Here is a 25473-nt window from a genome sequence, read left to right on the forward strand (position 1 = left end):
GTAGTAAAAGGTTACAAATATCATATTGAAACAAATGTGTTTTTCACAAGAAATGTTTACTAATGAAACTCAGTGAATAGGAACCAATATTCACCAGCTATGTTTCCGGAGGTAACGGCACTCAATATCCCTTTAAATGAGGACGGCACCAAATACAAATATACAAATTGCCCGGATGAAGCCAAAGAATTGGTGAAACGTACGTCGGCTCTAACGGCTCAGTTTGATCTGAGCGAGAGTGAGGAGAACGCCCGTAATAGCCTGTGCAACTGTGAAGATTCAAAACAGTGTACAGTTCCTTTGGAAGGACTTTCTGGAAAGCAGCAAATAAGCAAGTAACCAAGTGTAGAGGGAGGAAGTATCGCTACGTTCATACTACACGCCACGGCTTGTGTGTGCTGGGATCAACCGGCCTTCGGCTGTGGAGCGCAGCCCCCTCCAGGATCACCTTGTTACAGAGAAGAATCTGCTTTTTACCGGAAGAATAGCCACAGGCGGATTACAAATTATGTGGATAAATTTTTGATGATCTGTTCAAGGGATATTTTGTAATTTCAAGGACAGCTACTATACAGCATTAACGTTGGCCAACGATAAGTATATCTATGCTGTTCTTTATCTCATGAACTTTATTATTTATCATAGTTTGTTGTTTTGCTTGCGAGTGTTTTCCTCAGTATTTTATGTTTTATTTATAATTTCTTTTTCCTTTTTTGTTTCAATATCTACTTTGTATGATAATAGGGTGTATGAACCTGTTACATAAGTCCTGCCTTAGTATTAGTTATGTTAACTGTGCACAGTAGATAGTTTTAAGCAAATGTGAACTATCTGTTACTAAGTAAAACATATTGGACTAAGAGTGCTGGTGTGAGATATCTTTATTTTCTTCTTTATATAGTATTAAGGGGAAGGTTTGCTTGTTTGCTGATGATACAAAAATTTGAAACTGGGTAGATGTTCCAGGAGGAGTTGATCAAATGAACTGTTATATTAATAAACTAGAGGACTGGTCAAAAAATGGGATCTGAAATTTAATATTACCAAGAGCAAAATTATGCATATAGGATCCAAAAACCCAAAGGCCAATTATAGTCTCAATGGTACATTACTGACTGTAATTAAAGAAGAAAGGGATTTGGGAATTATTATTTCAGATGATTTAACATTTTGTACACAATGCCGCAGTGCAGCCAGCAAGGCCAGTCAAATGCTTGGTTGCATTGGAAGAGGTTTTAGTAGCAGAAATAGCAAGGTTCTTATGCCACTTTACAGATCATTAGTTAGACCAAATCTGGAATACTGTGTAGAGTTCTGGAGACCATATCTTCAGAAAGATATATATATATATATATATATATATATATATATATATATATATATATATATATATATATATATATATATATATATATATATATAGATAAACTAGAAGCTGTCCAAAGGAGGAGGGCTACCAAAATGGTACATGGTCTAAAATATAAAACGTAGAAAGAAAGACTCTGATCTAAATATGTATAGTTTAGAGGATAGAAGGGAAAGAGATGACATGATAGAAACCTTCAAATATATGAAGGGACAAAATAAAATAGAAGCTGAAAGCATTTTTCACAAAAAAATAAATGCCAAAACAAGGGGTCACAATCTAAAGTTAGAGGGTAGCAGATTTAGGAGAAATTTAAGGAAGCATTTTTTTACAGAATGGGTGGTGGATTCGTGGAATGAACTTCCATTGGAGGTGGTAAACACAAAGACTGTAAAGGAATTTAAAAATGCCTGGGACATGCATAAGGCTATCCTAAGGAAAAAGTAACATGTAATATGGGTAGACTTGATGGGCCTTTTTGGTTCTTATCTACCGTCAAATTCTATGTTTCTATGTAATCATGCCAGTTCCTTTTTAGGAACAGGGTCTGGGGTTTTATTCAGATCTATTCATTGTCCCAATTGTTCTGGATCTGAAAATTTTGAATAGTTATGTAAGAGTACCAACTTTCAAAATGGTAACTATAAGGACTTTTCTGCCTTTTGTTCAGCAAGGACATTATATGTCCACAATAGACTTGCAGGATGCATACCTTCATATTCCAATTCATCCAGATCATTATCAGTTCCTGAGATTCTCTTTTCTAGACAAGCATTACCAATTTGTTCCGTTTGGCCTAGCAACAGCTCCAAGAATCTTTTCAAAGGTTCTCAGTGCCCTGCTCTCTGTAACCAGAGAGCAGAGTATTGCGGTGTTTCCTTATTTGTACAATATCTTGGTACTAGCTCAGTCTTTACGTTCTACAGAATCTCACACGAATCAGCTAGTGTTGTTTCTTCAGAAACATGATTGGAGGATCAATTTACCAAAAAGTTTCTTGATTCCCCAGACAAGGGTCACCTTTTTAGGTTTCCAGATAGATTCAGTGTCCATGACTCTGTACAAGAGACATTTAAAATTGGTTGCAGCCTGTCGGCACCTTCAGTCTCAGTCATTCCCTTCAGTGGCTATGTGCATGGAAGTTTTAGGTCTCATGACTGCAGCTTCGGACGCGATCCCCTTTGCTCGTTTTCACATGAGACCTCTCCAGCTTTGTATGCTGAATCAATGGTGCAGGGATTATACAAAGATATCACAATTAATATCCTTAAATACCAATGTTTGACACTCTGACGTGGTGGTTAAGTTACCAGCGTTTAGTTCAAGGGGCTTCTTTTGTTCGGCCAACCTGGACTGTGATTACAAGAGATGCAAGTCTTTCAGGTTGGGGAGCTGTTTAGGGATCTCTGACAGCACAAGGGGCTTGGAAATCTCAAGAGGCGAGATTACCAATAAATATTTTAGAACTCAGAACAATTCTCAGAGCTCTTCAGTTTTGGCCTCTGTTAAAGAGAGAACCGTTCATTTGTTTTCAGACAGACAATATCACAACAGTGGCATATGTCAATCATCAGGGTGGGACTCACAGTCCCCAAGCTATGAAAGAAGTATATCAGATTGTTGTTTTGGCGGAATCCAGCTCCAGTCTAATTTCTGTGGTGCATATTCCCAGGTGTAGACAATTGGGAGGCGGATTATCTCAGCCGTCAGACTTTACATCCGGGGGAGTGGTCTCTCCATCCATATGTGTTTTCTCAGATTGTTCAGATGTGGGGTCTTCCAGAGATAGATCTGATGGCCTCTCATTTAAACAAGAAACTTCCCAGATACCTGTCCAGGTCCAGGGATTTTCAGGTGGAAGCAGTTTATGCATTGACACTTCCTTGGTGTTATCAACCTGCTTATATTTTCCAGCCTCTAGTTCTTCCAAGAGTGATCTCCAAAATCATCATTGAACAATCGTTTGTGTTGCTGGTGGCTCCAGCATGGACTCACAGGTTTTGGTATGCGTATCTTGTTCGGATGTCCAGTTGCCAACCTTGGCCACTTCCGTTAAGGCAGGACCTATTGTCTCAAGGTCCATTTTTCCATCAGGATCTCAAATCATTAAATTTGAAGGTGTGGAAATTGAACGCCTAGTGCTAAGTCATAGAGGTTTCTCTGACTCAGTGATTAATACTATGTTACAAGCTCGTAAATCTGTCTCTAGAAAGATTTATTATCGAGTTTGGAAGACCTACATTTCATGGTGTTCTTCTCATAAATTCTCTTGGCATTCTTTTAGAATTCCTAGAATTTTACAGTTTCTTCAGGAAGGTTTGGATAAGGGTTTGTCTGGAAGTTCCTTGAAGGGACAAATCTCTTATCTTTCTGTTTTATTTCACAGAAAGATTGCCAAACTTCCTGATATTCACTGTTTTTTACAGGCTTTGGTTTGTATCAAGCCTGTCATTAAATCAATCTCTCCTCCTTGGAGTCTTAATTTGGTTTTGAGGGCTTTACAGGCTCCTCCATTGGAGGCTATGCATTCTTTGGGCATTAAACTACTTTCTTGGAAAGTGTTGTTCCTTTTGGCCATCTCTTCTGCTAGAAGAGTTTCTGAGCTATCTGCTCTTTCTTGTGAATCTCCTTTTCTGATTTTTCATCAGGATAAGGCGGTTTTGCGGACTTCATTTCAATTTTTACCTAAGGTTGTGAATTCTAACATTAGTAGAGAAATTGTTGTCCCTTCCTTGTTTCCTAATCCTAAGAATTCTTTGGAAAGATCCTTACATTCTTTGGATGTGGTGAGAGCTTTGAAATATTATGTTGAAGCTACTAACGATTTCAGGAAGACTTCTAGTCTATTTGTTATATTTTCTGGTTCTAGGAAAGGTCAGAAGGCTTCTGCTATTTCCTTAGCTTCTTGGTTAAAGCTTTTGATTCATCAAACTTATTTGGAGTCGGGTCAGGCCCCGCCTCAGAGAATTACAGATCATTCTACTAGATCAGTCTCCACTTCGTGGGCTTTTAAGAATGAAGCTTCAGTTGATCAGATTTGCAAAGCGGCGACTTGGTCCTCTTTGCATACATTTACTAAATGTATTTGCTTCTTCAGAAGCAGTTTTTTGTAGAAAAGTTCTTCAGGCAGCTGTTTCAGTTTGATTCTTCTGCATATGTTTTAAGTTTTTTTCTCGTCATTAAAGAATAAACTTATAATTTGGGTTGTGAATTATTTTTCAGCGGAAAATGGCTGTTCTTTATTTTTATCCCTCCCTCGTGACTTTTGCGTGGAGTTCCACATCTTGGGTATTGATATCCTATACGTCATTAGCTCATGGACTCTTGCCAATTACATGAAAGAAAACATAATTTATGTAAGAACTTACCTGATAAATTCATTTCTTTCATATTGGCAAGAGTCCATGAGGCCCACCCTTTTTATGGTGGTTATGATTTTTTTGTATAAAGCACAATTATTTCCAAATTCCTTTGTTGATGCTTTTTACTCCTTTCTTTATCACCCCACTTCTTGGCTATTCGTTAAACTGAATTGTGGATGTGGTGAGGGGTGTATTTATAGGCATTTTGAGGTTTGGGAAACTTTGCCCCTCCTGGTAAGATTGTATATCCCATACGTCACTAGCTCATGGACTCTTGCCAATATGAAAGAAATGAATTTATCAGGTAAATTCTTACATAAATTGTTTTTAAATAACTTTAAAATTTACTTCTGTTATCAAATTTTCTTCATTGTTTTGTTATCCTTTGTTGAAAAGCAGGAAGGTAAGCTCATGTGTGCACGTGTCTGCAGCACTATATGGCAGAAGTTTTGCAACAATGCTATACATTAGCAGGAGCACTAGATGGCAGCACTATTTCCTGTCATGTATTGCTTCAGGCACGTGCACGCTAATAAATTAGAAACTGTTTTTAAAATTGTATTCTCTATCTGAATGATGAAAGAAAAATGTTGGATTTAAAGGGACAGTCTAGTACAAAATAAACTTTCATGATTCAGATAGAGAATGTAATTTTAAACAATTTACTTTTATCACCAATTTTGCTTTGTTCTTTTGGTATTCTTAGTTGAAAGCTAAACCTAGGAGGTTCATATGCTAATTTATAAGCCCTTGAAGGCCGCCTCTTCGCTCAGGGCATTTTGACAGTTTTTCACCACTAGAGGGTGTTAGTTCATGTGTGTCATATAGATAACACTGTGCTCAGGCACGTGGAGTTTAGGTGAGCCAGCTCTGATTGGCTAAAATGGATGTCTGTCAAAAGAACTGAAATAAGGGGGCAGTTTGCAGAGGCTTAGAAACAAGGTAATCACAGAGGTAAATAGTGTATTGATATAACTGTGTTGGTTGAGCAAAACTGGGGAATAGGTAATAAAGGGATTATCTATCTTTTTAAACAATAAAAATTCTGGTGTAGACTGTTAAGTCTCCCCATGCTGAGATCTAGACAGTAAAAATTGGACAGTTGTCATATATGGAGACACACAGATCAAAGTATCCACTTTTGATTTATTTATATTAGTTTTTCTAGCTGCTTCAAAGGTAAAACATTGGTTACCTCTGTAGTCCCAAGTGTTCTGCATTAACCCCTTGGAAGCTAAAAAAAAAACATGCCTTTGCAAGAAGTTTTTGTAGGAAACTATATTTGGCCTTCACTTTCTCCTGTGCTTAATGTTTTGTAATTGATTACATACTTGCAGTGCCACAAACCACAATACCTTACCTAGGTCACCAGTAAATGGTTTTCCTAGGTCACCTCTCTTTTTTTCTTAAATGGAAAGATTCCACAGCTGCATTCATTACTTTTGGGAAATAAGAACCCGGCCACCAGGAGGAGGCAAAGAAACCCTAGCCAAAGGATTAAATACTCCTCCCACTCCCCTCATCCCCCGTCATTCTTTGACTTTCGTCCCAGAAGGTTGGCAGAGAAGTGTCAGAATTTTTAATTTTTGTTTTTGGTCTCTTATGGAGGGTAGTACTCTTCGGCATGGGACAGGAGTTTTAAGTAGTCCTGTCAGTCTCTCAGTGAGGGCTTGGATGAAAGTCCGGAGATGCAGGGAGAGTCTTTTTGCGAAACCATCCCTACTCAGATTAACAGCTCCTCAAGCAATCAGCGTTGTCTAACTTTGCTCTGCTGCCTGCTTTCTTCTCTCAAGTCCATGGTCGGAGGCGATGCTACTATCCGTCACACTTGAAAGGCAGTGCTCCTGTTCCATGGCGTTGATTCCGGTAAGATTGTTTCATTTTACTTTATTCATCAATGACCTGTATTGTGAATGTTTTCCCGAGAGGCTACCACCTTGCTGGTCTAAGTTATAAGGGTCTCTTTTAGTATCTTGGAATCAAGGGTTAATATCTCCTGAGGGGGGTTAATGAACAGGGGAGTTTATATTCATGTGTGTTATGTGATTCAACCTGCTTATGTGTGATGTTTATGGGCTTGTGGTTTGGAACATTGAGGCCTTTGCTAGTGTCGCAGCCTTTTGGTTGGGCACACTTTTTTGGACTGTACGGTTCACCTTGTCTTCAAGCGTGGTTACGTTCCATTTTCCTTTTCTGCATTCCCGACCGTGTGGCGTAGGAAAATTTATAGTCCGCAGGGGTCTGGTCATAGGAGGTTGTGAGTGCCCCAGCCATTGGGGGTGTCAGGTGTCGTTTTTGCTTTTACTACTTTAGTCCATATTTATATATCCTCTATCCAGTTATGGAGGATTCTGATGCTAATTTCAGATTCAGACTCTGTGTCCGGTGATGAATCCGGATTGGTCTCGTTGACACATGTCATCCAGTTTTGTTCTGTATGCCATACGGAAGCGCCTTGTTCCTGGAGGGCTTAGCGCCCCTTTACCACAGTTGAGCGGTTTAGCCTTCTGTTTTAGGCCTTTGGATTTGTCCTTTAAGGCTCGATCCAACAGCTTGTACAGGATAGCTGTCTAGCATGTGGAAGGTTTGCGGTTTACAACCTGTTGCAGCTCTTGACACCTTGCAGGTGTACGCGTATGCTATTTATAGTATAGCTAGATGCAGCTCCTACTCTTGGGCGTGTACTGTCTGTCTGAGTTATAAGAGACCTTTGGGTCTTCTTCCATTGTCTCCGGTTGAGTTGGATCTCCTTTTAGGCATCTGTGTTTCTGGGTGATGGTTGCTCCCTGTGGGGACTTGATTTAGCTCAGGGTTTTCTGGAGCTGGTTAGGCTTAGTGCCTTTATCTTCCTTGTGTCCTCTGCTTTCGCGGAGGTGATGGAGAGTCTAGCCCTGCTAGTAGGGTTTTTTTACCTCAAAGTATCCCTTGGTTGTCCTGAGGCTCTGAGACGTCTCTTCGTATGACTTCTAGCCATGCTCCTTGGAGCGTTGGACTTACCTAGGGGTGGTACCCAGACCTGCTTTTCTCCCTGAGACTTCCGGTTGCTTAGGCTTCGCTTGACCTTTTTCCTGACCCAGTCTTCGGTTGTTTTGGAATCTTGGATCTCGGGGCTGGTCGGGGTGTTCAACGGTAAGTGGGAACTTGGGCTATGTCCTTATCCCATCTACCTGACCTGGTCATGGTTGGCCAGGTTTTCAGAGTATTTATTACTTTTTGCAACAGTGTATCCCTTGTCATCTAGTGGTTAGCTGTGTGGCTTGCGCCGTCATCTAGTGGTTAGCTGTGTGGCTTGCGCCTCAAGGTTTGTTGGTTTATATCCAGCTGCTGGCGCTGGAGTTCCAATTTCTGGTGCGCCTTAGGGTTGCATTCCCCTGGTCAGCTTGCCAGTGTACCCGTGGATTACCTGCTCTTCAGGCGAACGGGTTGGCTGTGCCTCTGCTTGGCAGGCTACTTGTAGGGGGGTCCTTTTCTAGGACATTTGTGTTGAGGGTTCTCTTCCTATTAGCCGGTGGCTTCGGGCCTTGAGGACAGTTGTTGCCTTTCCGGCATCATCTTTTTTTCTTTAGGGGATATTCTCCCTATAGAGAGAGAGTCCTTGCTTGGGGCTTCTCCTGGATAGGAGGTGGAAAGGGGGATTGGTTTCCCCTGGGGTCTTGTTGACTCCAAAGTCAGACTTGTTGGGCCTTTATTTTTATAGATCCTTAGGTCTATGGCCTTGTTGTCTGGTTTCAGAGTTGGGTTATGCTTGTACTCTGTGGGGATGGCTGTGCTGTCCTTGCACTTTTTCCTATACCAGTTTTGGGATTCTCTTGTTCCCCTGTCTTAGATCCCTGAGGCTGGGTTGGTCCAGCTGGGTGTGGGTCTGCAGGTCAGGATGGCCGAGCGCTCTACGCTGCTGCGTTCAGGTCGCAATCTCCTCTGGATGTGTGAGTTTTGTTGAGTCTATCCTGTTAGCTCAGTCTACGAGGGTATAGATTTTCCTTTCAACTTGCTCCATTTATTTCAGAAAAGGGTTTACTCTTCCTTCGGGTTCTGAGGGTATAATCTTCTTGGGGGGGCCTCGATTGAGGTTTTGTGTTCCCCTTTTTATGGACCTGTGTGTAGGTCCGGCGGCTTAGGTTGCCTGGAGCGTGACCTCTGTCTGGGGGATGCTTTTGCGGTATGTTTCTTGCTTGACTGTTTCTTTTCCTCGCAAGTGCCCTCTGTGTCGTCCTGTTATGGACTCCGTGTTCTCAACCTTGGGGTTTTTCACCTGGGTGTATTACACACTTTTCATGGTCGAATACTTTGGTATTCTATGTTCAGACGCTAGGAGGACTTTGCCTCTTCAGTTGCTTTCCGTGCTTGCAGGATGTTGGAGAGACGTCTGTTCTGTCTCTGTGCCCGGTCTTATCCCGGGTTTTGCTTGGTATAGGTGTGGCCTTCTTTCCCTGTTTGGGCCCCTTTGGGTCTCTGTGAACTGGCCTCACTCTTGGAGGTGTTCTTTTTGTATTAGGGGACCTTTCGGTCTCCTCGGTTCTCCTTTGCCTTGTCCCCTTGGGGGTTTTTGGCTGGTGTCCCCTTCATTTGTGGGGGGTGAGCGGTGGGGGACCGTCTGTTGGGCGACGGTGTCTCCTGGAGGACTGTTGCCTCGGTTAAGTCCGTTTAGCGGTCTCTAGTTTGGCTCTGGACTAGCTGCGAGTCAGTGTCCTTGGGGCTTTCCTTTAAGTTTTTTTTTCTCGGCTTCGGACGAAGCGGGGTTTTTTATTGGGTAGAGGTTCAGGCCTGGTGCCCTCAGTAGGGGCCGCCTACTGTACCCTCCCGTCTTGGCATTCAGTGTCCTCTATAGCTTGGGTATTGTTTTCCCAAAAGTAATGAATGCAGCTGTGGACTCTTTCCATTTTAAGAAGAAAAACATAAATTATGCTTACCTGATAATTTCCTTTTCTTCTGATGGAAAAAGTCCACAGCTCCCCACCTGTAATTTTATGTGCGGCGTCCTTATTATTCTTCTGTTCTTTGTTCCTCGGCAGAATGACTGGGGGATGAGGGGAGTGGGAGGAGTATTTAAGCCTTTGGCTGGGGTATCTTTGCCTCCTACTGCTGGCCAGGTTATTATTTCCAAAAAGTAATGAATGCAGCTGCGGACTCTTTCCATCAGAAGAAAAGGAAATTATCAGGTAAGCATAATTTGTTTTTGCAGCTTGCTGAAGCAAGCAGTAAACATGTTGCTGGACTGTCTCCTGTGTTGTTTCTCTACCATTTGAAGTCTAGAAGGTCCAGCCCTGCCCCAGATGTTTTCTAGTTGTTAAAGTTGTCGGTGTGTGTGTGTGTGTGTTAATGTGACACTTTTTTGTTTTTTCCCACCTTAGAGTAAAAAAAGTTCTTATTGCTCAAGCTGAGGCTGAGAAGATCCGAAAGGTAGGAGATGCAGAAGCTTCTGTTATTGAAGCGATTGGCAAAGCAGAGGCAGAGAAAATGAAGCTGAAAGCAGGAGCCTACCAGCAGTACGGGGAAGCAGCTAAAATGGCCCTTGTCTTGGAATGTCTACCACAGGTAAATAAATCAACACTGCATGCTTCATTTCAACCAACACATATCAAAGCGAAAAAAACCAGAAATAACAATTAAAGTCAGCGCAAAACCACTCTGTCAAACTATTTTGTAGGTGAAGATATAAATGAAAATAATAAAAAAATATAAAAATACAAGATGTATTAAATAGAAACAATTTCAGTTAATAGTTACTGATATGTAAAAGTTCTCAGGTAGGAGTAGTTTTTGATCCTTAGTTTCAGCGTATAGCAAAAGTTGCTATTGCCCAGGTCTTCTCAATACACACAAGCTGCAGCTCCTCCAAATGCTGCTTGCCTTGCAGCTGACACAGATTGCAGTTAATCACAGAGAAAAGGAGCGCAAAACTGGGGAAGAAAAGAAAGCCCCAAATAGTGTGATAACGTTAAACACACAATTTTATTTACATAAAAATAAGGTACTCCCAAGCAGTACTGCGGCCCCACCCCTTGCGCTCTCTCCCTCCCCCTCTCTTTTGCTCTCTCTTCCCCCCCCCCCCTATCTTTTGCTCTCTCTCCCCCCCCTCTCTTTTGCTCTCTCTCTCCCCCACTATCTTTTGAGCTCTCCCCCCTCTCTTTTGCGCTCTCTCTCTCTCCCCCCTCTCTTTTGCGCGCTCTCTCTCTCCCCCCTCTCTTTTGCGCGCTCTCTCTCCCCCTCTCTTTTGCGCTCTCTCTCCCCCCTCTCTTGCGCTCTCTCTCTCCCCCCTCTCTTTTGCGCTCTCTCTCTCCCCCCTCTTTTGCGCTCTCTCTCTCCCCCCTCTCTTTTGCGCGCTCTCTCTCCCCCCTCTCTTTTGCGCTCTCTCTCCCCCCTCTCTTTTGCGCTCTCTCTCTCCCCCCTCTCTTTTGCGCTCTCTTTCTCCCCCCTCTCTTTTGCGCTCTCTCTCTCCCCCCCTCTCTTTTGTGCTCTCTCCCCCTCTCTTTTGCGCTCTCTCTCTCTCCCCCCTCTCTTTTCCGCTCCCTCTCTCTCCCCCCTCTCTTTTGCGCTCCCTCTCTCTCTCCCCCTCTCTTTTGTGCTCTCTCTCTCTCCCCCATCTTTTTTGGGCTCTCTCTCTCCCCCCTCTCTTTTGCGCTCTCTCCCCCTCTTTTGCGCTCTCTCTCCCCCTCTTTTGCGCTCTCTCCCCCCCCCTCTTTTGCGCTCTCCCCCCCCCCCCCTCTTTTGCGCTCTCTCCCCCCCCTCTTTTGCGCTCTCCCCCCCCTCTTTTGTGCTCTCTCCCCTCTTTAGCGCTCTCTCTCCCCCCTCTTTAGCGCTCTCTCTCTCTCTCCCCCCTCTTTTGCGCTCTCTCTCCCCCCTCTTTTGCGCTCTCTCCCCCCTCTTTTGCGCTCTCTCTCTCCCCCCTCTTTTGCGCTCTCTCTCTCCCCCCTCTTTTGCGCTCTCTCTCTCTCCCCCCTCTATTGCGCTCTCTCTCTCTCCCCCCTCTATTGCGCTCTCTCTCTCTCCCCCCTCTATTGCGCTCTCTCTCTCCCCCCTCTATTGCGCTCTCTCTCTCCCCCCTCTATTGCGCTCTCTCTCTCTCCCCCTCTATTGCGCTCTCTCTCTCCCCCCTCTATTGCGCTCTCTCTCTCCCCCCCTCTTTTGCGCTCTCTCCCCCCTCTTTTGCGCTCTCTCCCTCTCTCCCCCCTCTTTTGCTCTCTCTCCCCCCTCTTTTGCGCTCTCTCCCCCCTCTTTTGCGCTCTCTCCCCCCTCTTTTGCGCTCTCTCTCCCCCCTCTTTTGCGCTCTCTCTCTCCCCCCTCTTTTGCGCTCTCTCTCTCCCCCCTCTTTTGCGCTCTCTCTCTCCCCCCTCTTTTGCGCTCTCTCTCTCCCCCCTCTTTTGCGCTCTCTCTCTCCCCCCTCTTTTGCGCTCTCTCTCTCTCCCCCCTCTTTTGCGCTCTCTCTCTCTCTCCCCCCTCTTTTGCGCTCTCTCTCTCTCTCCCCCCTCTTTTGCGCTCTCTCTCTCTCCCCCCTCTTTTGCGCTCTCTCTCTCTCCCCCCTCTTTTGCGCTCTCTCTCTCTCCCCCCTCTTTTGCGCTCTCTCTCCCCCCTCTTTTGCGCTCTCTCTCCCCCCTCTTTTGCGCTCTCTCTCCCCCCTCTTTTGCGCTCTCTCTCCCCCCTCTTTTGCGCTCTCTCTCTCTCCCCCCTCTTTTGCGCTCTCTCTCCCCCCTCTTTTGCGCTCTCTCTCTCTCCCCCCTCTTTTGCGCTCTCTCTCTCTCCCCCCTCTTTTGCGCTTTCTCTCTCTCCCCCCTCTTTTGCGCTCTCTCTCTCTCCCCTCTTTTGCGCTCTCTCTCTCTCCCCTCTTTTGCGCTCTCTCTCTCTCCCCTCTTTTGCGCTCTCTCCCCCCTCTTTTGCGCTCTCTCTCCCCCCCTCTTTTGCGCGCTCTCTCCCCCCTCTTTTGCGCTCTCTCTCCCCCCCTCTTTTGCGCTCTCTCTCCCCCCCTCTTTTGCGCTCTCTCTCTCCCCCTCTTTTGCGCTCTCTCTCTCCCCCCCCTCTTTTGCTCTCTCTCCTCCCTCTCTTTTGCTCTCTCTCTCTCCTCCCTCTCTTTTGCTCTCTCTCTCTCTCTCTCTCCCCTCTCTTTTGCTTTCTCTCTCTCTCTCTCCCCCCTCTCTTTTGCTTTCTCTCTCTCCCCCCTCTTTCTTCTACTAGATACGACGAGTCCACGGATTCATCCTTGTGGGATATTATCCTCCTGCTAACAGGAAGTGGCAAAGAGCACCACAGCAGAGCTGTATATATATATATATATATATATATATATATATATAGCTCCTCCCTTCTCTCCACCCCCAGTCATTCTCTTTGCCTTTACTAGTAATAGGAAGAGGTAAAGTGAAAAAGGTGTTAAAATGATAGTTTTTATTTTCTTCAAGCAAGACTTTTTCATTTTAAATGGTACCGGTGAGTACTATTTTTCCTCTTGCAGCATATGGAAGAAGATTTCTGCCTGGAGGTTGATGATCTTAGCAGTTGTCACTAAGATCCAGATGAGTTCCCACAGAATGGCTGAGGAGTACCCAGTGTGGGGAACGTTTTTCATGCTACAAGCATTGGGGTATGTTCAGTCATTTATTGACTGTGATATTTCAGAACAGGCTGACATAGTTCCCAAGAGGGAAGGGGTAAGCAGTAAACCTATAGATAAGAAGGGGTATTACTGGAGACCTGTGTATGAATTGTTATGGGCTAAATGCAGCAAGAAATTGATGGCAGCATGGTTAGACACTGGGGCAGCATAACGTTTTTATTGGCAAACGGTTTTATATTCACTGTTGCGGGGCATTGTGCTGGGGGTTTTCGCATGGCTTTAATGTACATTTGGGATACTTAAACCCACATGGCTAGTTTCTATACCGCTTCCTTGCGGTTTTTTAGGCTGAGAGTACATTGCATATGATGGGTGGGGCCTAATTTTCGCGCCTCAGATGAGCATTTGATATTCACAAGAAGGCAGCAAACTTCAGCTTCGGTTGGGCCAAAACTGAGAAATAGGCTAACAGAGTCATAGTGAGACTTGTCAGACCCCTGAGGGCAGGTAGGCGCCACAGCAGAGCTGTGGCGAGGTGCAGGGGGTTGTTTAGTTATTTTTCATAACGTTTTGGGAATAACGTTTTTTCTTATAGGGGGTTAATTTGTCCCTTACTTGTGGTGCAATATTAGGCTACAATATAAGAAGGATATATGCTTAAATTTTGAGCGTTATAGCATTTTGAGGCAGATTTGGAAAGAGTGTGTGCTTTTTTAATTCTTAAAGGCGCAGTACCGTTTTTTCAAACTTGGTGTTTTTTTCAATAAATAAAGTGTTTTCAAGACTTTTTGTGGTTATTACTAGCCTGTTCAACATGTCTGACATTGAGGAAAGTCAATGCTCTATGTGTTCAGAAGCCATTGTGGAACCCCCACTTACATTGTGTCCCTCTTGTACTGAAAAGGCCTTACATTGCAAAGAAAATATTTTATGTGATAAAAGTATGTCTAAGGAGGATGATTCTCAGTCTGAAGAAAATCAGGTTATGCCATCCAATTCTCCCCAAGTGTCACAACCTTTAAGCGCAGTAGGTCCGGTATTAAGGTAAATGCTGAGCCCTCTGATGCCTTATTGGACATTTCCGATGTACCCTCACAGTGTTCTGATTTGGGGGTCGGGGAATTGCTGTCTGAGGGAGAGCTTTCAGATTCAGGAAATGTGTTGCCTCAGACAGATTCGGACGTGATGTAATTTAAATTTAAGCTTGAACACCTCCGCCTGTTACTCCGGGAGGTTTTAGCGACTCCGGATGATTGGGACCCTATTGTAATACCACCAGAGAAATTGTGTAAGATGGATAAATATCTAGAGGTACCTACTTACACTGATGTTTTTCCTGTCCCTAAAAGAATTTCGGACATTGTTACAAAGGAATGGGATAGACCAGGCATTCCGTTCTCTCCCCCTCCTAATTTTAAGAAAGTTTCCCACATCTGACACCATTCGGGATTCTTGGCAAACAGTCCCTAAGGTGGAGGGAGCTATTTCTACCCTAGCTAAGCGTACAACTATACCTATTGAGGACAGTTGTGCTTTCAAAGATCCTATGGATAAAAAATTAGAGGGTCTTCTAAAGAAATTGTTTATTCATCAGGGTTTTCTTCTACAACCTATAACATACATTGTTCCAGTTACTACTGCAGCAGCTTTTTGGTTCGAGGCTCTAGAGGAGTCTCTTAAGGTTGAGACCCCATTAGATTATATTTTGGATAGAATTAAGGCTCTCAAGCTGGCTAATTCTTTTATTACCGATGCCGCTTTTCAAATGGCTAAATTAGCGACAAAAAATGCAGGTTTTGCCATTTTAGTGTGTAGAGAGTTATGGCTTAAGTTTTGGTCTGCTGATGTGTCTTCAAAATCTAAGCTTTTAGCTATTCCTTTTAAAGGTAAGACCCTATTCGGGCCTGAATTGAAGGAAATCATTTCTGACATTACTGGAGGTAAAGGTCATGCCCTGCCTCAGGATAAGACTGTTAAGATGAGGGCTAAACAAAATAATTTTCGTTCCTTTCAAAACTTTAAAGGAGGACCCTCTACGTCCTCTTCCACCACAAAGCAGGAGGGGAATTTTGCTCAATCCAAGTCAGTCTGGAGACCTAACCAGGCCTGGAATAAATGTAAACAAGCCAAGAAGCCCGCTGCTACCAAGACAGCATGAAGGGGCAGCCCCCGATTCGGGACCGGATTTAGTAGGGGGCAGACTTTCTCTCTTGGCTCAGGCTTGGGCAAGGGATATTCAGGATCCCTGGGCATTAGAAATTGTGACCCAGTGGTATCAGCTGGAATTCAAGGATTTTCTCCCAAGTGGGAGATTTCATATTTCACGTTTGTAGACCAGACAAAAAGAGAGGCATTCTTACGCTGTGTAAAAGACCTCTATACCATGGGAGTAATTTGTCCAGTTCCAAAACTAGAAAAGGGACAGGGGTTTTACTCAAATCTGTTCATGGTTCCCAAAAAAGAGGGAACCTTCAGACCGATTTTAGATCTCAAATGCCTAAACAAATTTCTCAGAGTCCCATCGTTCAAGATGGAGACTATACAAACAATTTTACCAATGATCCAGGAGGGTCAATATATGACCACCGTGGACCTGAAGGATGCGTATCTTCACATTCCTATCCACAAGGATCATCAGTTTCTAAGGCTCGCCTTTCTGGACAAACACTATCAGTTTGTGGCCCTTCCTTTTGGGTTGGCCACAGCTCCCAGAATCTTCACAAAGGTGCTAGGGTCCCTTCCGGCGGTTCTCAGGCCGCGGGGCATAGCAGGGGCGCCCTATCTGGACGATATTTTGATTCAGGCGTCAACTTATCATCTGACCAAAACTCACACGGACATCGTGTTGGCATTTCTAAGAACTCACGGTTGGAAAGTGAATATAGAAAAGAGTTCACTAGTTCCACTAACAAGAGTTCGGTAGACATGAAAATATTTCTGACGGAGGTCAGAAAGTCAAAGATTCTAAATGCTTGCCGAGCACTTCAGTCCATTCCTCGGCCATCAGTGGCTCAGTGTATGGAAGTCATTGGATTAATGGTAGCGGCAATGGACATTGTTCCGTTTGCACGCTTTCATCTCAGACCACTGCAGCTGTGCATGCTCAGACAGTGGAATGGGGATTATGTGAATTTATCTCCTCATATAAATCTGGATCAAGAGACAAGAGACTCTCTTCTTTGGTGGTTGTCACAGTATCATCTGTCCCAGGGAATGTGCTTCCGCAGGCCAGCATGGGTCATAGTGACGACGGACGCCAGCCTCTTGGGCTGGGGTGCAGTCTGGAATTCCCTGAAGGCTCAGGGTGTTTGGACTCAGGAGGAGTCTCTACTACCAATCAATATTCTGGAACTGATAGCAATATTCAACGCGCTGCAGGCGTAGAATTTACTTCTATTAAATTTATTTCATTCTCATGTTATTCTTTGTTGAAGAGATACCTAGGTAGGTAGCGTGCACATGCCTAAAGCACTACATGACAGGAAATAGTGCTGCCATCTAGTGCTCCCGCTAATGTATAACATATAACAAAGATTTCAGGAAGACTTCTAGTCTATTTGTTGTCTTTTCTGGTTCTAGGAAAGGTCAGAAAGCTTCTGCCATTTCCTTAGTATCTTGGTTAAAGCTTTTGATTCATCATGCTTATTTGGAGTTGGGTCAGGTCCCACCTCAGAGAATCACAGCTCATTCTACCAGATCAGTCTCCACTTCGTGGGCTTTTAAGAATGAAGCTTCAGTTGATCAGATTTGCAAGGCAGCAACTTGGTCTTCTTTGCATACATTTACTAAATTCTACTGTTTTAATGTATTTGCCTCTTCGGAAGCAGCTTTTGGTAGAAAAGGTCTTCAGGCAGCTGTTTCAGTTTGATTCCTCTGCTTATGTTTTAAGTTTTTTCTTTTCAATTATGAGAAAAACGTATTTTCTCCAACATAGGTGTGTCCGGTCCACGGCGTCATCCTTACTTGTGGGATATTCTCTTCCCCAACAGGAAATGGCAAAGAGCCCAGCAAAGCTGGTCACATGATCCCTCCTAGGCTCCGCCTACCCCAGTCATTCTCTTTGCCGTTGTACAGGCAACATCTCCACGGAGATGGCTTAGAGTTTTTTAGTGTTTATACAAAGGATTTTAGACAAACATCTTCCTTGTTTGTTGTTTATTCAGGTAAAAGGAGAGGTCAAAAAGCAACTTCTACCTCTCTCTCTTTTTGGATTAAAAGCATCATCAGATTGGCTTACGAGACTGCCGGACGGCAGCCTCCCGAAAGAATCACAGCTCATTCCACTAGGGCTGTGGCTTCCACATGGGCCTTCAAGAACGAGGCTTCTGTTGATCAGATATGTAGGGCAGCGACTTGGTCTTCACTGCACACTTTTACCAAATTTTACAAGTTTGATACTTTTGCTTCTTCTGAGGCTATTTTTGGGAGAAAGGTTTTGCAAGCCGTGGTGCCTTCCATTTAGGTGACCTGATTTGCTCCCTCCCTTCATCCGTGTCCTAAAGCTTTGGTATTGGTTCCCACAAGTAAGGATGACGCCGTGGACCGGACACACCTATGTTGGAGAAAACAGAATTTATGTTTACCTGATAAATTTCTTTCTCCAACGGTGTGTCCGGTCCACGGCCCGCCCTGGTTTTTTTAATCAGGTCTGATTTTTTATTTTCTTTAACTACAGTCACCACGGTACCATATGGTTTCTCCTATGCAAATATTCCTCCTTAACGTCGGTCGAATGACTGGGGTAGGCGGAGCCTAGGAGGGATCATGTGACCAGCTTTGCTGGGCTCTTTGCCATTTCCTGTTGGGGAAGAGAATATCCCACAAGTAAGGATGACGCCGTGGACCGGACACACCGTTGGAGAAAGAAATTTATCAGGTAAACATAAATTCTGTTTTTTGGGTTGTGGATTTAATTTTTTCAGCGGAAAATGGCTATTTTTTATCCCTCCCTTTCTAGTGACTCTTCGATGGAGTTCCACATCTTGGGTATTATGATCCCATACGTCACTAGCTCATGGACTCTTGCCAATTGCATGAAAGAAAACATAATTTATGTAAGAACTTACCTGATAAATTACTTTCTTTGATATTGGCAAGAGTCCATGAGACCCACCCTTTTTTATGGTGGTTATGATTTTTTTTTTGTATAAAGCACAATTATTTCCAGTTCCTTTTTTTTATGCTTTTTACTCCTTTTTCTATCACCCCACTACTTGGCTATTCGTTAAACTGAATTGTGGGTATGGTGAGGGGTGTATTTATAGGCATTTTGAAGTTTGGGAAACTTTGCCCTTCTTGGTATGATTGTTTATCCCATACATCACTAGCTCATGGACTCTTACCAATATGAAAGAAATTAATTTATCAGGTAAGTTCTTACTTAAATTATGATATATATATATATATATATTGTGTGTATGTGCAGCCACCAATCAGCAGCTAGAAACTAGATTATTTGCTGCTCCTGATATTTCCTAGATAACAAGAGAAGGAAGCAAGATAAATAGTAGATTGGAAAATTGTTTAAAATTGTATGCTCTGTCTAAATCATTGTCTAATTATGACTTTACTGTCCCTTTTAACTTTGATGCTAGATAAGGCTGATCAAAAGCTATTCCATGTGCTTAAATTCTGAAGTCACATGATGTATTAGCCCATTTAAAGCTTATCAAAAATAGAAAAAAATCATGTCTTTGCATGACAATTACATTAAAATACATAATCAATATGTTGAGTGTTTTTATCACTTGTTCAATTGCAAAATTGCAGTGTCTGCAGTGCATTAATGCAGCATTTTCATTTTAAACTGCACATGCATCTGTGATGGATCTCAATGTTTTAAGACATAACAGGTTTCCAGACTTCATGCCCCCCCCCCCCCCCCCCCTGCCAGCCGGGTGCTATTATGAAGTATATAATATGCAATATTATAACATTTTGTTGTTTTATATATAAATGTTAGTTAAGCTATTTGAAGCACACATTGATTGCATAATTTAAAATAAATTGATTCAATGATAAAATGTACAAAGAACATTGAAATAAATTATCAAATTTTAACTTTCATATTGGCTTAAATTTTAGCTGGGTTGTCCGTAAAATCAGCCAGGTGGTGTGTACCAACTAAATAGGTTTTCTCCAACATTGGTGTGTCCGGTCCACGGCGTCATCCTTACTTGTGGGATATTCTCTTCCCCAACAGGAAATGGCAAAGAGTCCCAGCAAAGCTGGCCATATAGTCCCTCCTAGGCTCCGCCCACCCCAGTCATTCTCTTTGCCGTTGCACAGGCAACATCTCCACGGAGATGGTTAAGAGTTTTTTGGTGTTTAAATGTAGTTTTTATTCTTCTATCAAGTGTTTGTTATTTTAAAATAGTGCTGGTATGTACTATTTACTCTGAAACAGAAAAGGATAAAGATTTCTGTTTGTGAGAGGAAGATGATTTTAGCAGACAGTAACTAAAATCGATTGCTGTTTCCACATAGGACTGTTGAGATGAAGTAACTTCAGTTGGGGGAAACAGTTAGCAGACTTTTCTGCTTAAGGTATGACTAGCCATATTTCTAACAAGACTGTGTAATGCTGGAAGGCTGTCATTTCCCCTTATGGGGACCGGTAAGCCATTTTCTTAGTCAAACAAACAGAATAAAGGGCTTAATATGGGCTAAAAAACTGGTAGATATTTTTATGGGCTAAATCGATTGCTTTATTTGGGCATATTATTCAGATTTAGGCTAACAATTGGCATTTATAATCTTGGGGAACGTTTATAAAACGGCAGGCACTGTGTTAGACACCTTTTTCAGTCAGGGGGCCTTTCTAGTTATAGACTGAGCCTCATTTTCGCGCCATTACTGCGCAGTTGTTTTTTGAGAGCAGGGCATGCAGATGCATGTGTGAGGATCTAAAAATCACTGAAAAAGCTTCTAGAAGGCGTCAATTGGTATCGTATTCCCCTCTGGGCTTGGTTGGGTCTCAGCAAAGACTATAGCTGGGACTCTATAGGGGTTAAATTTAAAAACGGCTCCGGTTCCGTTATTTTAAGGGTTAAAGCTCTGAAATTTGGTGTGCAATACTTTTAATGCTTTAAGACACTGTGGTGAAATTTTTGAACAATTCCTTCATACTTTTTCACATATTCAGTAATAAAGTGTTTTCTGTTTGAAATTTAAAGAGACAGTAACGGTTTTGTTTTAAAACGTTTTTTTGTGCTTAGTTGACAAGTTTAAGCCTGTTTAACATGTCTGTACCTTCAGATAAGCTATGTTCTATATGTATGAAAGCCAATGTGTCTCCCCATTTAAATTTATGTGATAATTGTGCCATAGCGTCCAAACAAAGTAAGGACAGTACTGCCACAGATAATGATATTGCCCAAGATGATTCCTCAAATGAGGGGAGTAAACATGATACTACATCATCTCCTACTGTGTCTACACCAGTTTTGCCCATGCAGGAGGCCCCTAGTACATCTAGTGCGCCAATACTTATTACCATGCAACAATTAACGGCTGTAATGGATAACTCCATAGCAAATATTTTATCCAAAATGCCTACTTATCAGAGAAAGCGCGATATCTCTGTTTTAAACACTGAAGAGCAAGAGGGCGCTGATGATAATTGTTCTGTCATACCCTCACACCAATCTGAAGGGGCCATGAGGGAGGTTTTGTCTGATGGAGAAATCTCAGATTCAGGAAAAATTTCTTATCAAGCTGAACCTGATGTTGTGACATTTAAATTTAAATTAGAACATCTCCGCGCACTGCTTAAGGAGGTGTTATCTACTCTGGATGATTGTGACAACTTGGTCATTCCAGAGAAATTATGCAAGATGGACAAGTTCCTAGAGGTTCCGGTGCCCCCCGACGCTTTTCCTATACCCAAGCGGGTGGCGGACATAGTAAATAAGGAGTGGGAAAAGCCCGGCATACCTTTTGTCCCCCCCCCCTATATCGAGGGGGCAGTTTCTACTCGAAACAAACGCACTACTATTCCTATCGAAGATAGTTGTGCTTTCAAAGATCCTATGGATAAAAAATTGGAAGGTTTGCTTAAAAAGATTTTTGTACAGCAAGGCTACCTTCTACAACCAATTTCATGCATTGTTCCTGTCACTACGGCAGCGTGGTTCTGGTTCGAGGAACTAGAAAAGTCGCTCAGTAGAGAAACTCCATATGAGGAGGTTATGGACAGAGTTCACGCACTTAAATTGGCTAACTCTTTTATTTTAGATGCCGCTTTGCAATTAGCTAGATTAGCGGCGAAAAATTCAGGGTTTGCTATCGTGGCGCGCAGAGCGCTTTGGCTAAAGTCTTGGTCAGCGGATGTGTCATCCAAGACAAAATTGCTTAACATCCCTTTCAAAGGTAAAACTTTATTTGGACCAGAATTGAAAGAGATTATTTCAGACATCACTGGGGGAAAGGGCCACGCCCTTCCACAGGATAGGTCTTTTAAGGCTAAAAATAAGTCTAATTTTCGTCCCTTTCGCAGAAACGGACCGGCCTCTAATTCTGCATCCTCTAAGCAAGAGGGTAATGCCTCACAACCCAAACCAGCCTGGAAACCAATGCAAGGCTGGAACAAGGGTAAGCAGGCCAAGAAGCCTGCCACTGCTAACAAAACAGCATGAAGGAGTAGCCCCCGATCCGGGACCGGATCTAGTGGGGGGCAGACTCTCTCTCTTTGCTCAGGCTTGGGCAAGAGATGTTCAGGATCCTTGGGCGCTAGAAATAGTTTCTCAAGGTTATCTCCTGGAATTCAAGGAACTACCCCCAAGGGGAAGGTTCCACAGGTCTCACTTATCCTCAAACCAAATAAAGAGACAGGCATTCTTACATTGTGTAGAAGACCTATTAAAGATGGGAGTGATACACCCAGTTCCAATAAAGGAACAAGGAATGGGATTTTATTCCAATCTGTTCGTAGTTCCCAAAAAAGAGGGAACGTTCAGACCAATTTTGGATTTGAAGATCCTAAACAAATTTCTCAGGGTACCATCGTTCAAAATGGAAACTATTCGAACGATTCTACCCACCATCCAGGAAAGTCAATTTATGACTACCGTGGATCTAAAGGATGCGTACCTACATATTCCTATCCACAAAGAACATCATCAGTTCCTAAGGTTCGCTTTTCTGGACAAGCATTACCAGTTTGTGGCCCTCCCATTCAGATTAGCCACTGCTCCAAGGATTTTCACAAAGGTGCTAGGGTCCCTTCTAGCGGTTCTAAGACCAAGGGGCTTTGCAGTAGTACCTTACTTGGACGACATTCTAATACAAGCGTCGTCCCTGTCAAAAGCAAAGGCTCATACGGACATCGTTCTAGCCTTTCTCAGATCTCACGGATGGAAGGTGAACAAAGAAAAAAGTTCTCTGTCCCCGTCAACAAGAGTTCCCTTCTTGGGAACAATAATAGATTCCTTAGAAATGAGGTTTTTTCTGACAGAGGTCAGAAAATCAAAACTTCTAAGCTCTTGTCAAGTGCTTCATTCTGTTCCTCGTCCTTCCATAGCGCAGTGCATGGAAGTAGTAGGATTGATGGTTGCAACAATGGACATAGTACCTTTTGCACAAATTCATCTAAGACCATTACAACTGTGCATGCTCAAACATTGGAATGGGGATTATACAGACTTGTCTGCAATGATTCAAGTAGATCAAAAGACCAGAGATTCACTCCGTTGGTGGCTGACCCTGGACCATCTGTCCCAGGGAATGAGCTTCCGCAGACCAGAGTGGGTCATTGTCACGACCGACGCCAGTCTAGTGGGCTGGGGCGCGGTCTGGGAATCCCTGAAAGCTCAGGGTCTATGGTCTCGGGAAGAGTCTCTTCTCCCGATAAACATTCTGGAACTGAGAGCGATATTCAATGCTCTCAGAGCTTGGCCTCAACTAGCAAAGGCCAAATTCATAAGGTTCCAATCAGACAACATGACGACCGTTGCATATATCAATCATCAGGGGGGAACAAGGAGTTCCCTGGCGATGAAAGAAGTGACCAAAATAATTCAATGGGCGGAGGATCACTCCTGCCACTTGTCTGCGATCCACATCCCAGGAGTGGAAAATTGGGAAGCGGATTTTCTGAGTCGTCAGACATTCCATCCGGGGGAGTGGGAACTCCATCCGGAAATCTTTGCCCAAATAACTCAATTATGGGGCATTCCAGACATGGATCTGATGGCGTCTCGTCAGAACTTCAAGGTTCCTTGCTACGGGTCCAGATCCAGGGATCCCAAGGCGACTCTAGTAGATGCACTAGTAGCACCTTGGACCTTCAACCTAGCTTATGTATTCCCACCGTTTCCTCTCATTCCCAGGCTGGTAGCCAGGATCAATCAGGAGAGGGCCTCGGTGATCTTGATAGCTCCTGCGTGGCCACGCAGGACTTGGTATGCAGACCTGGTGAATATGTCATCGGCTCCACCATGGAAGCTACCTTTGAGACAGGACCTTCTTGTTCAGGGTCCATTCGAACATCCAAATCTGGTCTCCCTCCAACTGACGGCTTGGAGATTGAACGCTTTATTCTATCGAAGCGTGGGTTTTCAGATTCTGTTATAGATACTCTGGTTCAGTCCAGAAAACCTGTAACTAGAAAAATTTACCATAAAATATGGAAAAAATATATCTGTTGGTGTGATTCCAAAGGATTCCCATGGAATAAGATAAAAATTCCTAAGATTCTCTCCTTTCTACAAGGTTTGGAGAAAGGATTATCTGCAAGTTCTCTAAAGGGACAGATCTCTGCTTTATCTGTCTTACTACACAAAAGACTGGCAGCTGTGCCAGATGTTCAAGCATTTGTTCAGGCTCTGGTTAGGATCAAGCCTGTTTACAGATCTTTGACTCCTCCCTGGAGTCTAAATCTAGTTCTTTCAGTTCTTCAAGGGGTTCCGTTTGAACCTTTACATTCCATAGATATTAAGTTACTATCTTGGAAAGTTTTGTTTTTAGTTGCAATTTCTTCTGCTAGAAGAGTTTCAGAGTTATCTGCTCTGCAGTGTTCTCCGCCCTATCTGGTGTTCCATGCAGATAAGGTGGTTTTGCGTACTAAGCCTGGTTTTCTTCCTAAAGTTGTTTCTAACAAAAATATTAACCAGGAGATAGTTGTACCTTCTTTGTGTCCGAATCCAGTTTCAAAGAAGGAACGTTTGTTACACAATTTGGACGTTGTCCGTGCTTTAAAATTCTATTTAGAGGCTACTAAAGATTTCAGACAAACATCTTCCTTGTTTGTTGTTTATTCTGGTAAAAGGAGAGGTCAAAAAGCGACTTCTACCTCTCTTTCCTTTTGGCTTAAAAGCATTATCCGATTGGCTTATGAGACTGCCAGACGGCAGCCTCCTGAAAGAATCACAGCTCACTCCACTAGGGCTGTGGCTTCCACATGGGCCTTCAAGAACGAGGCTTCTGTTGACCAGATATGTAAGGCAGCGACTTGGTCTTCACTGCACACTTTTGCCAAATTTTACAAATTTGATACTTTTGCTTCTTCGGAGGCTATTTTTGGGAGAAAGGTTTTGCAAGCTGTGGTGCCTTCCGTTTAGGTAACCTGATTTGCTCCCTCCCTTCATCCGTGTCCTAAAGCTTTGGTATTGGTTCCCACAAGTAAGGATGATGCCGTGGACCGGACACACCAATGTTGGAGAAAACAGAATTTATGCTTACCTGATAAATTACTTTCTCCAACGGTGTGTCCGGTCCACGGCCCGCCCTGGTTTTTTAATCAGGTCTGATGAATTATTTTCTCTAACTACAGTCACCACGGTACCATATGGTTTCTCCTATATATATTTCCTCCTGTCCGTCGGTCGAATGACTGGGGTGGGTGGAGCCTAGGAGGGACTATATGGCCAGCTTTGCTGGGACTCTTTGCCATTTCCTGTTGAGGAAGAGAATATCCCACAAGTAAGGATGACACCGTGGACCGGACACACCGTTGGAGAAAGTAATTTATCAGGTAAGCATAAATTCTGTTTTTGGGGTAAACACTGATAATTGTATTTTTAATTATAGTAATGATGTACTCTCACACCAGTTATATTCTATAGCTCAAAACTTTCAATAATAGACAACATTGAGGGAGCACAAAATATTTGTGAACTTAAAGTACCATAATTTTTGTTTTGCCATGAAAAGATCTTTAATTGTTTTAATATTAGTATCGCTATTGTTCTAATTTTGTA

The 25473-nt window shown here is 43.2% G+C and overlaps 1 protein-coding gene across 2 annotated transcripts in view; it reads left to right on the top strand.

The window, feature by feature from the left end:
• FLOT2 (flotillin 2) overlaps positions 1–25473 on the top strand; it is a 493007-nt gene that overhangs the window by 461189 nt on the left and 6345 nt on the right. For both annotated transcript variants that reach the window (XM_053706184.1, XM_053706183.1), the window contains exon 9: positions 10080–10263. In XM_053706184.1, coding sequence (XP_053562159.1) covers positions 10080–10263 — 184 coding nt within the window. The remainder of the gene's footprint in view (positions 1–10079; positions 10264–25473) is intronic.

Source organism: Bombina bombina, chromosome 3, assembly GCF_027579735.1.
Source record: "Bombina bombina isolate aBomBom1 chromosome 3, aBomBom1.pri, whole genome shotgun sequence".
NCBI classification, from domain to species: domain Eukaryota; kingdom Metazoa; phylum Chordata; class Amphibia; order Anura; family Bombinatoridae; genus Bombina; species Bombina bombina.